General features: G+C 35.9%; 1 protein-coding gene across 1 annotated transcript in view; it reads left to right on the top strand.

Moving 5' to 3' along the window:
* The window catches only part of man2a1 (mannosidase, alpha, class 2A, member 1), a 105283-nt gene that overhangs the window by 38706 nt on the left and 53019 nt on the right, over positions 1 to 13558 (top strand). Inside the window, exons 7-16 of the mRNA XM_016490515.1 lie at positions 2526 to 2712; positions 2938 to 3115; positions 4126 to 4337; positions 7734 to 7919; positions 9232 to 9346; positions 9442 to 9509; positions 9783 to 9948; positions 10127 to 10357; positions 10448 to 10570; positions 10911 to 11025. Of these exons, the coding sequence (XP_016346001.1) occupies positions 2526 to 2712; positions 2938 to 3115; positions 4126 to 4337; positions 7734 to 7919; positions 9232 to 9346; positions 9442 to 9509; positions 9783 to 9948; positions 10127 to 10357; positions 10448 to 10570; positions 10911 to 11025 (1581 nt within the window). The remainder of the gene's footprint in view (positions 1 to 2525; positions 2713 to 2937; positions 3116 to 4125; positions 4338 to 7733; positions 7920 to 9231; positions 9347 to 9441; positions 9510 to 9782; positions 9949 to 10126; positions 10358 to 10447; positions 10571 to 10910; positions 11026 to 13558) is intronic.

The raw sequence follows: 13558 nt of genomic DNA, 5'->3' as shown, positions 1-13558 counted from the left end.
ATCTGCCACACACGCTCATAAGAGCATCATGACGCATGTATGTTGTGTTCACGCTAGAGTTAACATTGTAGCATGAACAAGCTTTGAATAATAATTTAATGTAAATAAAGTGGTAAATAATAATTTTTTTTGGAGAAAAAAAGCACTCGTGTTGCTTCATGAGCAACACATGTGTACATTGCATGTGTATTTACACAGTTTTTGTTTTGTCTTAAGTTGATTTAACTTAAAATTTTAAGACAGCCACAAAACTTACGTTTTTAAGTTGAAAGGGGTGACATTTTTTTACAGTGAAGGAATAAACCATGCAGAGTGACAAATTTAGACACATTTGTGCCACACTTAAAAATGCACAAATGTTGCATTACAACACAAAGTACAAACTAAGTACAATGCACAAAGTTCAAACCAAGTATTGCTAAATACAAGCAAAATAAATGCACAGAAAAAATATTAATAGATTTTAAATAATAAAACAATTCATAGTGTTCAGATTGATGCATTTGGACACTTTTTAGTTATGAAGCATTATCAATGCGTTCCAAACAGCATACATTAATAATAAATTAATTAATAGAAATTAAAATGCAAAAAGAAAATAATTAATTAATAAACAAGGGAGAACAACGGCAGCCATGTTGTAGAGTTGTTTCAATGACTACAAGGGCCCTTTAAAAATATTCTTTGCACTGCTGCAAAACCTTTCAGTCCAGACCACACTTCACAAGTCTGAAAATTGCATTTAATCTGGTTTCATAAAAATAATATCAATTATTATGAACTTTTTAAAACCTAAAAATAACCAGTTACAAATACAAAGGATTTAAAGGTTAAACATTTAAAGCATTTGTTTTTGTAACTGTTATTTTTGGTCTCATTATAATGTACATTTGTTTGCTTTGTTATTCTAATGAAGGAGATGAAAGAAACAAAGGTGTATTACAGAAGCTTACCTAATAACTTTTCATTAATTTTTTTAACTGAACTCACTAAGTACATTTGCTTATTGCTATACTGCTGAACTACCAACTGTTTCTCTTTTATTTTTTATGAATTCAGCTAATAGGCTATATGTTAAATATTAAAATGATTATTAAAATAAATAAAATGATAAAACAATATTTAAATCATGAAGCGTTTGAAAAGCAGTCTTCAAAAAGTAATCCTTTTAAAGCATTTATTTTAGTTAGTTTTGCATTATGAAAGTGTTTATTAGTGAGGCAAAATCACGTGTAAATATTTCATGTTAAGTATAACCTAATTAGCAGCATCAGCCTTTATGCATTATGCATAAGACACTGAGCCCTATGTCTAAATCTCTTACTATGTAGGGCAAAGTTTCTCAATCCGTTAAGTGCCTATATTTAATGTGATGAACTACACCTGTGGTTACTGACCTCACTAAAAGTCTGTTTTTTGGAGCTGCTATATGTTGCTTCATTGGTCGTTATTCTCTAATTATTTGAATGAAAAATAAGAGCTGAAGGAAATGAGTAAAACGTTACAAGGGCTGAATTGGAGCCAGCTTTTCTCAGAACGGCAAACAAAAGAGAAGTCAGAGGAAATGCCATCCCACATCCCATCTATTGTTTTCCGTTGTCTGCCTGTTCAGTGTCGTGCATCTGTTTGGGTTATGCTGTTTTTTCCCAGACCTAGTGTTCAAAAACCCTGGAAAAACTGGACTCCGAACTTAGATCTCTCTGACTGTAGCTGGTGCTGAACAAATATGATTACAGTTCATTTGGCTGCGACAGCGTGCTCTCTATGCCAGGCTGAATTAGCTTTCTACTCAATGTAATTCCATATATCACCATTTAACAGACAGCCAGACTACTCTGTGCTTCACATCTGGTCCCTTTTTTAAAGGAAAATCTTGCATTATTTATTCGCACAGCTTTTATGAAGGTCACTCTGGAGCACATGCTGTGCTGAATGGGTAATTGAATATTTTTATTGCAAATAAAATATGATTTGATTTTGACATTAGTGGATCATTTCATGATTTAAAGCCCTGAAACTGAATGGACTCGTAGTTGTTTGTCAAAATCGCAATCTGAATTATGTGCAAACTAAACGTTTTCAGCGTGTAACAGGGGAAAATAGGAATTGATCCATCTTTAAGCAATTGGTTGTATCAGGGAAAGTGGGTGTTGTGTACTTATTTTCAAGAAAGGCCCAAAATTGAAAGGGCTTGGTGACATCAGCAGAAAAGGAAATGAGTTTCAGAGTTATTGTATGATGCTATTTTATTTTACAATTTTATTTTAATTTGCGTAAAAACAATACTAACTGTAAAACTGAAATATATTAGTTTTTAGGTGCAGAATTTAAATTGTAAATTTGCGATGTTGACCGACTGAGAGCTGCTTGATTTGAAAGTGATTCCTGCATAATCTGTGCCTCATCTATCGCTGCACTATTAACAGTAGACCGTGTACCTTTTTTTGTTCGTGAAATTTAGGTGAAATTTCACCAGTGTGGCCAAACAAGACTAGTAAGTTTGCATTTGTTTTTGATTTCAACAGATCAGGACTCAAGTTCAGATATTTTGTGTCACATGATGCCATTCTACAGCTACGATGTTCCCCATACATGTGGTCCTGACCCAAAAATCTGCTGCCAGTTTGACTTTAAAAGGCTGCCGGGAGGAAGAATCAGCTGTCCATGGAGAATTCCTCCTCAGGCTATCACAGATATCAACGTACAGGAGAGGTACAGCCGTACACACCAGTCACAGACATTAGGAGCTACCATATTTACTCATGGCGACCTAGAAATAACAATGATTGTTTCTAACTATGTCTTAAAAAGGTCTGTCTGTTTCAATAAGTTACAGTTTTTAATCCCTTTTTTGTGTCATTGTTTGTGGATTTGTGTTCCCTCAATTCTGATTAGTTTTAGATTCCCCTCCACTTAGTTTATTCTCTCCATGTGTAGAGCTCAGACGCTACTGGACCAGTACAGGAAGAAATCCAAACTTTTTCGGACCAATGTGCTGCTGGCACCACTTGGAGATGATTTCCGCTACACTGAAGCTGTTGAATGGGACCAACAGTTTGAAAACTACCAGAAACTCTTTGACTACATGAATTCTCACCCTGAGCTTCATGTCCAGGTCTAGTATCCTTAGACAGACTTCAGTGTTTCGTTCAATTGATCTACCGGTAAGCCCCACCCCCCTTAGTTACTGTTGCTCACTCGGACAAACAAATGGCGTTGCTCACTGTCTTACAATGACAGCTGTCAGTGAAAACCTTCTTCCAAGGTGTTTCTGATCAATTTGGGACACAGATGGACCTTCAAGTGGGACTTAAATATGCCATGGAGGGATATATAAAATATATTAAAATAAATATGTAAAAATACAGATCACAATGCAAACGGGAGAATTATTTTTTATGGTCGTCACGATCGCCATGACAACATGCAGGATCAGCACCGTTCATATACCGCAGAGTAAGATTAAATTAATTTACATTTAACCAGATTAATATGGAGAGTCACCGTCTAATATAGACCTTCGTTTATGTGTTTTTGACTTTCACTGCACGGTACATGACGTAAGAACAGTTCGCTATTTAGGTTTGTATGTTAGCATGGACTCACTAACTTTACCGTTAGCTAGTTTTAGCCAGAGATACCTTGCTAAAGCACAAGATTACATTAACGTTCTGCATGAGCAGATGAAAAGTGTAACTTAATGAGAGTATGACAACCAGAAAATGAACGTTTTCGTCTTCATAGTGATTGGGGTTGAATGCTTAGGGACATTTTGCTCTGTTTTGGTTGGATTTAGGAAATGGAATAAAATAAATTACATTGCCTATCCTCTCAGGATAACTGGAATTAGTGTTACAAGTACCCTAGGCACATCGTTTTTCTGTTTTTGTAGCATAAACACCATGAATCCGATGTGAGCTTTCGGATCTTCCAATGTTTCTCTATGGTGCTGAAACCTAAAGATGTCCGAGTTCCGCTCTCCGTGCAACTGATACTCGACTGCCATTGGCTCACCTGCCTTCGAGGGGAGGGGCTTACCGATAGGTCAATTGGCCACACTTTGAAGTCTTGGTATATTTTCAGCCTTTATTTTTTCTTATGTATCTCTTTTGTTTCTCTTTGCAGGCCCAATTTGGAACTATTTCAGATTATTTCGAGGCCTTGCGTAAAAGCACTGGCATGGATCCGGTTGGCATTAATGTGGGCCAGTTGGCTTTGCCTGTGCTAAGTGGAGACTTTTTCACTTATGCGGATCGAGACGATCACTACTGGAGTGGATACTTCACCTCACGGCCGTTCTACAAACGCCTGGACAGAGTGCTGGAATCACACCTCAGGTAAGCCATTAACAAATCCAAATGCACTACGTGAATCTCTACAGTGACAGTGCACAAGTTAACACTTGCCAAGTGCCAAATGGAGGTAAAAATTGGCTTCAGCAAATACATAAAACTGAGTTATTAAATTTTAATGTGTGCAACTGAACAAAAGTTCGATACTCATTGCTGAAACAGTCTATGAAAGAGAAGATCAGTGAGAAGTTTTACCACATTGGAAAATGATCTGCAAAAGTTTACAGGAAGCAAAGAGGATTTCTTTTATTGCTCTCTGTAGCACCAACAATGCTATTCATTGCACCAACGAGAAAATGTGAAGAACCAAATTTGAAATGCACTGCATTAATCTGCATAAATGCACTGCATAGAAATGTTTGGTATGGGTCTCAATGTCCAAAAGTTGAAACAATAAAAAATACCATTTCCATATGCCTGGACTTGATTTGCATTTGAGACCATGAGTTCAAAATTAACATAAAGTTAATTATGAACCAGAATGCCATGCTAATATGTGCAATAACATTTGCAATTCATATTGTATAAACTAAAGACATTTTCTGGAAATTCAGCTTTTTCAAAGTCTGATTACTTTTTTCTCTAAATATTCAGAGTTTAGAGACCCAAATATTTTTGGTCTGTTTGGTCATCAGAAAAAGACTGTAAATTTGAAATGTTTTTATCTGCTAAAAGTTTATTTGATCAACTTTTATAAGTACACTAACATACAGATGACCTAACACACATATACTAGCAGTCATGAAAATAGCATTTTTCAAATTTTCAAGTTTTATGTAACTGATTTAAAAAAATAAAATAAAATAGATGACTAACTTTTAAGACTAGTCTAAGAAGTTTACGCAACTGGCCCCTGAACTGAGTCTGTCTATAGGAAATGGAGCTCTGTGATAACAGACATTACCATCTTTTCTTGCAATGCTGTATGCTGCTAATTAACACACAAAGCTGAAGGTCACACGTCTGTGTTGTCACGATAAAACTGAAGCCCTGTGACAAGGTCAGAGCAAATTAAAGCAGTCGGTTTTGAGCCACCAACTCAATGGCTTTAGTATTTATTCAGTATTTGACCATGGCCATTGACTGTGCCACCTTCTCATCTGTGGGTGCTTTACAAACTTTTCTCCTTGACTTCTTTCTAACATGATATTGGCCCTAGAAAGATAAAAATTGATCCTATTAAGAAATAAGGAATATTATCGCTAATTTGTAGAATGTGAAAGAAATAACTCCTTGTTATTTATTTATTTTTTATCTATCCTTTACAGCATGTTGAAATGTCTTTGCAGCTCTTGTTAATTGGCTTGGTTCTAGATAATGAGACGTTGCAGTGATACATATTGATTTTTCTGTATGCTCCTCTACAAACATTTTTGTTTACATATACCAGTAGAGCAGTGTTGTCATTGTTATCTAAAACTATTTTTTTGATATTATGTATTCTATACATCCTGTATGTATGTGTTTGTGTATGTCAGTGGCTGTCCTGCATTTCATTGTTTATGGCAAAACGTGATAACTGCGGAGAACTCTATTTAAGACAGTATTTGCATTTTGATGGGTGTCTAAATGTAGGCTGGAGACAGTTTTCATCAGTATGCAGTTGTTAAACTATTCCCCGTTCTACACGATGGCTTCTTTCACTCAGCAAATTGGACTTTGTTCAGCTCTGCTCAATTTCTCTCTCTCTCTCACACACACACACACACACACACACACACACAGTAGATTGATTAGAGATATTCAGTCCAAGGTCATTTCATGTTTAATTAATTATTAAAGTCAATGTTTGGCTGTTCTTGTGGGAGAAGAAAGCAGATGTATGTTTGATGTGAAATATGTAGGTCACATGTACTGTGTTTTTATCTTTTAACTATGGTCTGTGAACCATGCAGTAGAAATGTTGAAATGTTTGATCTGCAGAAACCATCTTGCTTTATCAACTCACTTCAAAGATCTATTTGGGTAAAAATAATAGATTTAAACCATGGATAATTGTGTCACTCTAGTTTACTGATGTACTCAGGTTAGAGGCCATAATTTTCTGCACTTGTCGATAAAATGTCATTCACTGAAACCTTATCTGGGTCAATCTCAAGAAAACATGTCCATGTCACGTTTCACCCCAACATTAAAAAAAAAAGAAAGAAAGAAAGAAATGATATTTTTCATAAAGAAAATAAAATGTGTTACCTGCATTTTACTGGAAATTAAATATTCTCATTAGATTCTCTTAACTGTAATACAATTATTTTATTTAAATCAGCATAAAGAAAACTAGTAAAGCAACTGCTAATATCATGTGTGAATTCTGTACATTTAAATGTATTTATTTTAAAATAATTTACATATTTTCACATGCAAAAATTGGCTTAATTTCCTTAAAGTAGGTGTTCTTAACATTTTTGACTCGAAGACCTCTGCTGTTTAACATAATCAAAGCCCCACTCCAATGTAGGCTAAACATTTTCCTGTATTTAAGCTGCTTCTTTTCAGACTTTTTAAAGAAACTGAGAGCATTCATGTTTTAAAAAAATTAACCATCATTCATTTTGTGATTCCAGATGTTTCAAGAACTGTATACCAACAGTTATTGATTTGTAGGTATTATTTACTGATTTAGTAATTATTAATAGTTAATGTATATGTAGCATTTTAATTGAGATTAGAGCAGGGCTGCCCAAACTCGGTCCTGGAGGGCCAATGTCCAGCAGAGATTAGCTCCAACTTGCCTCAACACACCTGCCAGGAAGTTTCTAGTATGCCTAAAAAAAGCTTGATTAGCTGGTTCAGGTGTGTCTAATTGGGGTTGGAGCTAAACTCTTCAGGACACTGGCCCTCCAGGACCGAGTTTGGGCACCCCTGGATTAGAGTTAGATTATTTTTAATATATTACCCCTGTTTTTTAATTAAAATTAAAATTGCGCACCAATTGGGAATTTGCTGTGGCCCTGGGCCCATGGTTGAGAACCACTGCCTTAATGAACAAATATAGGCCTAATTTCTTTCTGTCTTTTTTTTAAGATGTGAAATATGACTCATGTTCAACAGGTTTTGCGAGGTTCGCCCAGCTATAGATTTTCATCTCCTGTAGAAAATTTGAGAAGGTCATTATTTGTAGAGACGACACCTGTATTGTTACTATAATGTGGAGAGATTCTGCTATTATTGTTGTTCTCACTCGGACACTCCCAACACAGCAGTGACCATACCAGACTATTATCTTTCTTTTACTGGAATGTGAACATTAGCCGGATTCAGGAGGTATTTTGATGCCAGATGGATTCTTGTAACACTGTGGATTTATTCTGTGTGGATTTGAGGGGACTTTTGATCTTGCATGGGAGGGAGTTTCATATGTCACTTCATGTTTGTCCGCAGGGCAGCTGAGGTCCTCTACTCTCTGACCTTGGCCAACATTCAGAAGTACGGCCAGCCCAATGATTACCCTGCAGTGGATAATTACAAGTTACTGACAGAAGCCAGACGCAATCTAGGTCTCTTTCAACATCATGATGCCATCACGGGCACGGGCAAAGACTGGGTGGTTGTGGACTATGGAACCAGGTAGTGCCTCTTTCTTGAAATATCTTAAAGTGAATGGGTAGAAGACATATGCCACCTTTTCACTAACACCAATATTTTCATACGTTTTTTTGCATTTCGGCCCAAAGTGTCAGTCGGGTAGAACTTTCAGACTGCTCATAAAGCAGTCATTGCCATCTGATTAATAACCATTGCACAATGACAAAATAATGAATGTATTATATATCCACAAAACAAAAGGCCGCCAATATGTTTAAAAGAAAACATCATACATTTTCTAGGGCTGATCAACCTAAATGATTATTTAAAAAATTAGTAAAACTATCAGAAAAAAAAAAATCTTATTATACAGGTGCATCTCAATAAATTAGAATGTCGTGGAGAATTGAGGCAGTAATTAAAGCAAAAGGAGCCCCTACCAAGTATTGAGTACATGTACATGTACAGTAAATGAACATACTTTCCAGAAGGCCAACAATTCACTAAAAAGTTTTTTTTTATTGGTCTTATGAAGTATTCTAATTTGTTGAGATAGTGAATTGGTGGGTTTTTGGTAAATGTGAGCCAAAATCATCCCAATTAAAAGAACCAAAGACTCAAACTACTTCAGTCTGTGTGCATTGAATTTATTTAATACACGAGTTTCACAATTTGAGCTGAATTACTGAAATAAATTAACTTTTCCACGACATTCTAATTTATTGAGATGCACCTGTACATTATACAGAAAGTGTTTAAAGAATAACGTTTACTGAAAAAATATTGGTAATTCTCATATCTGGTTGGGCATTTGCATACTATCTAGCTGCAAAAGTTCTAATATTACGAAAAGCTGTATTCACTGTATTTAAATTTATTATAACATTTCTATTTGTTGTTGAAATATTTACACAGTGGCTGTCATAACAGATTTATTTAAACATACATTAATTAATTAAGACATCACTAACAGGTAAAGTAAAATATGATGAGAATATATAGTCTAAAATTTCGCAAAATGCTCTTCTATAGACTTAATTTCTCTAGCGAACTAACGAGCTGTGGACACTGATGACTTGCCTGAGGTAAATGAAATGCTACGTGACATTTTGTTTACAAACAGTTTTATTGACGTCTTTCTGTGGTTAAAAAAACAGTGATTGGGCGATTACCTGAGGAGATGTTCATTCATGTTTATTTCGCATTAAAACTAGTAGTAAAGAGGAAGAGATGATCTCGCTCACTTGCGCTCCGCGCAGCTGTTCGAACTTCTGATTCTTATTAACTGATATTATCAGGTAAAAGAGACATGGTAAAAACATGGTAAAGCATCATGATCTTTGTTATTTCTAAGGTTGTTTCACTCTATTCTGAATGTGAAGCGAGTGATTGTGAGCTCAGCTCACTGGTTGGTGCTCAAGGACAAACAAACATACTTCCATGATCCTTCAAATCCCTTTCTTCAGATGGTGAGTGTTCATATTGTACATCCATAACATGGCATCACTCCGAAATTTGGTAATTGCTATGTGAACATTACATTTTTTCTGGTTCTGTATTACAGGATGATGTTCAGCCATCCCAAGATGCATTACCTCGCAAAATAATTTTTGAAGTTCATGAAAAACCAAGGTAAATCAACAATTCCTTCAATTTTTTCAATTAATTTTCTTAAAAATACATTTTTCTATAGAAAAAAAACTAATAGGATTTTTACTTTGGGAACCTTGCTGTTGTGCTTTATAGCATAATAATTAGCACAATATAGAATAATGTTGAGATAAAAATGGATTCATGGTACATGTGTTGAAGTAGATGAACATGATGAAGTGGATGATAAAAGGCAGCAGAATCTGTGTGGCATATAATGCTTCATAAATATGCTTAATTTTTTGCTGTTCCCAGGTTGTTGGTGGTTTACAACCCCACAGAGCAAGCCAGGATGTCCATGGTTACAGTATATGTGACGACTCCTAAAGTGCGCGTGCTGAATGCTCTGGGTCATGTGGTCCGTGCTCAAGTCAGCGCAATGTGGAATGATGCCAGTCATACTGCTGCCGACGTCTTCCAGGTGAGATCTGCTACATCAGTGCATCATATCACAGCGTTATGGGTGTATTGTTTATGGAAAAGAGCAATGGGAGGATTGTGGATTCTTCAAACTAGTCCATATTTGAGGTTTGAGGTCATCTAAATGCTCCTCAAGCCAGTTCATGGTGTTTGTAACGTGTTTGTTTATTCCACGACAGTTGTCGTTTGTGGCTCAAGCTGCTCCTCTGGGACTGAGCGTGTACCAGCTGATGGAAGGAATGGAGCCAAGGACAGAAGCTGCTAAGTACATGTTTCTTCAGGATGGCAGGCAGATTTCAATCAGTGAACTGGAGCATTTCCGACAGTTCTACCAACAAGATGCGGCTCCTGTGCACATTGAAAATCCTCACCTGAAACTCTCCATCTCTACAGCTACAGGACTTTTAGAGGTTAGATCATAGACTGCAGCTCTCTGGGTTTGTTGTAAGCTCATACATCTAGGAATGACTCTGAAATGTTCAAACGTCTCTTGTTTACAGAAAATGAGGTTGAAGGAGGATGACTCTGAGCACCTGGTCAAGGTGGAGTTTGTTTTGTACGGCACCACCAGCAATAAAGACAAGAGCGGCGCCTACCTGTTCCTGCCTGACAAAGAAGCAACAGTAAAAACTATTTTGATAATCTATTAATTTGGGGGTTTTTCTTCAAATTATCAGATATTCCAAATCCTGCCCAATTGTATAGATTTTTATTTATTTATTTTTTTTTGGAGAAATTTTATTTATTTATTTATTACATTTTATTTGTAGACATTGTAGATAGAGTAAAAAGAAACAGGAAATCAAGAGAAAGTGGATTGGGTTTAAATCATGATTTTCATGAGTTTCGTCTTTCATCAGGACATTAGGCAGTTTTGTCATGCAGTGTCTTTGGTAGCTCTGCTCTGAGGGGATTTTATGAGTTTGATTTGATTCACATTGATTTTCTTTCTCTCTCACACAGATTTACTCTCCCTCTCAACCGCCGGTGGTTCGAGTCACTAAAGGGCCGCTGTTTTCTGAAGTCACCACTACCTTCATGCACATCACACACACTCTCCGGCTCTACAACATCCAGGGTAAGAGAGGACAGCAAACACTCATCACCTGCACTCCTCAGTTATGCTTGCAGTCACCACTATTTACAGTATGTAAATCAAATATTTACACCAGGGATTTGCAAAATGACATTTTCAAGTTCAAATAGTTGTCTGAAGGAAGTGCTGGATAATTAGCAATGTAACCTCAGAAAACCTCCAGTTGATTGACCCCTGGAATAAACCCCCCAGAACTTCCACATCCTTGAAATGCTTCTAGATGACGTCCTTCTCTTTTCCAAGTAATCTTTCTTAAGAGAGCCTTTTATTCACATTACTATAGCAGCTTGTTTAATACAAGAGTTTTTGTTATTTTTATTGGATGCTGTACAAAGCATTTTTCTAGCTCAGATATTGCAATATAAATCTTTGAATTGTAAAGGTAAGCTTTTGAATGTTCCTCAAGCTATGATGGATCATTTGAACTGTGTAATCGTCAGTGCTAAAAAAGGCAGTGCATTAAGCTACTAAGTTACAAATTTAATTGGCATCAGAAAAGGAAGTTTGATACCAGACAAAACACAATCCAACAAAAGTTTAATGGTGTGCTAAAAGTGGGATCATTTTGTGAAAGAATGAAATGCGTTCAGAAAGAGTTCATGGCTTTCTTATTAAGAGCACCAGGGGGTTGGACGGTCTGTTTGTGACCCCTTCTGGGTGGCTGAGATAATGTACATGAGTGTTTTTGAAAGAGCAGAGCAGTCACATGAGCCATCGCCCCGTAGCCTTAGGGACCTTTCTCCCAGTGATGTTTGTTTTTGTTCAAAAAAAGAAAAGTATGAGGCAAAACCCCTTGAATTGAAATTGGAATTTAATATGCAAAGCTTAATGAGAGGGACCTTCGTCTCACACACAAAAGAGTTGTCTCTGTCATTATGTACTCATCTCATTTTAAAAGACACAACAAAAGGAGAAATTTTGAAGCATGTACTGGTCGCTCTTTTCCATGTAATTAAAGCAAATGCCAACTGAAGCTTTCAAGCTTCAAAAATGACACAAACAAAGATCAGAAAAGTATCAAAAATGTTGTGCATTCATATAATATATGTTCATTAAATTAGCTTATTTAATCCATATTCACTGATAATCTCCCCCTCTTGTGGACAGTTAACTGGTGCAACCAGATCTTTACTAGATCGATTTGTGAATGATTTATTCAGATGGATTTTTGAAACCAAGTCAACAGATTTGCTGCTTTTTTGGGGGTTGGTAAGATTTTTTTTTTTTTTGGTTTGTTTTTAAAAGAAGTCACCCCTAGTGAAAAATAAATATACTAAAATATATTTGAAATGCATTTATTTCATGCCAAGTATACTACAAATACATTTACATATTCATGTACTTAATAAAAATATGCTGCAATTGTACTTTTTTGCAAAGTCTGCTAAATTGAAACTAATTTTGTACTCACTGCACTTTTATTGCGCAGAAGTAGTGCCAACTAAAGATAAACTGAAGTATATTTGATTGTGCTAAAGTGGAACTATTGCAAGTATACCTCATGTACACTTTAAATATCTTGCATTAAAAGACTGATATTATTCAAAGATCATACAGTCCTCATCAATAGTGACATTAAAACACATTTTAGGTTTAAAATACAAAAGATGTGATACTACCTATTACAGGTCACTGAAAGTACTGCATCTTGTGCATTTTGCCCTTACTCACCCAAACTTGTCAACAAGGCTACTTTATGTGAATGCGAGTTCCTTAGCAAGTATTTGTGAATCAGAGGTGTTTTATATATGAGATGAGGACATGACTGCAGCTGGCAATGAGGCCCAAACCAGCACAGCCAGTGCAAGAAGGCTTCGGCATTTTAATTTTACTTAACATTATTTTATTTATCCATTACACTGAAGAGACCTTTTTGAAGGATATTGTTTTTTTGTTTGTTTGTTTTTTTTGTTATGTAATTTTGAGGTGTTTTTTGGTTTTAGAAAATAAACTTTGTAGTCCGTTTGTTCATTGATTCCCCTTGATTAGTCTCCCCAGGCGTGTCTTGTCTTGTTAAGCTTGTTATTCCCCCGTTGTGTATATATAGCCCTAGCTTTTCTTTAGCTCCTTGTGAGTTGTCGAATGTAATGGTTGTCTGTTTGCCAGTCATTCTGTTCTTTGTTCCCTTTGGTTTTTTCCTTATTGTTTGTTCTAGTTTTTCCATGAAATACCAGCACATAGATCCTTACCTCTTCCTGTTTTCCACAGCTTCTCCACAACGTTACAGTTTTTCACTGGCATGTCTCTTTGACTAGTGCATCTTTGAGCCTTTATTTAGTATAAACAAAATACTAGTAAAAGTAAAAGTACTGTTAAAATCAGATTATTAAGACTTTTAATAATCAGATCTCTTAAGACTTTTACTCAAGTTGTTTTGGAATTGGTGACTTGTAACATGTAGTGGAGTAATTTTCACTGTAAGGTATCTGTACTTTTACTCAAGTATTTTTAGGTACTCTTTACACCTCTGCCACACGCACACACACACACACACACACACACACACACATATGTA

The sequence above is a fragment of the Sinocyclocheilus anshuiensis genome, unplaced genomic scaffold (assembly GCF_001515605.1).
Source record: "Sinocyclocheilus anshuiensis isolate Anshui unplaced genomic scaffold, SAMN03320099.WGS_v1.1 scaffold246, whole genome shotgun sequence".
NCBI classification, from domain to species: Eukaryota; Metazoa; Chordata; class Actinopteri; order Cypriniformes; family Cyprinidae; genus Sinocyclocheilus; species Sinocyclocheilus anshuiensis.
The sequence above is the reverse complement of the archived record's forward strand: the minus strand, read 5'-3'. Positions and strand labels throughout refer to the sequence as shown.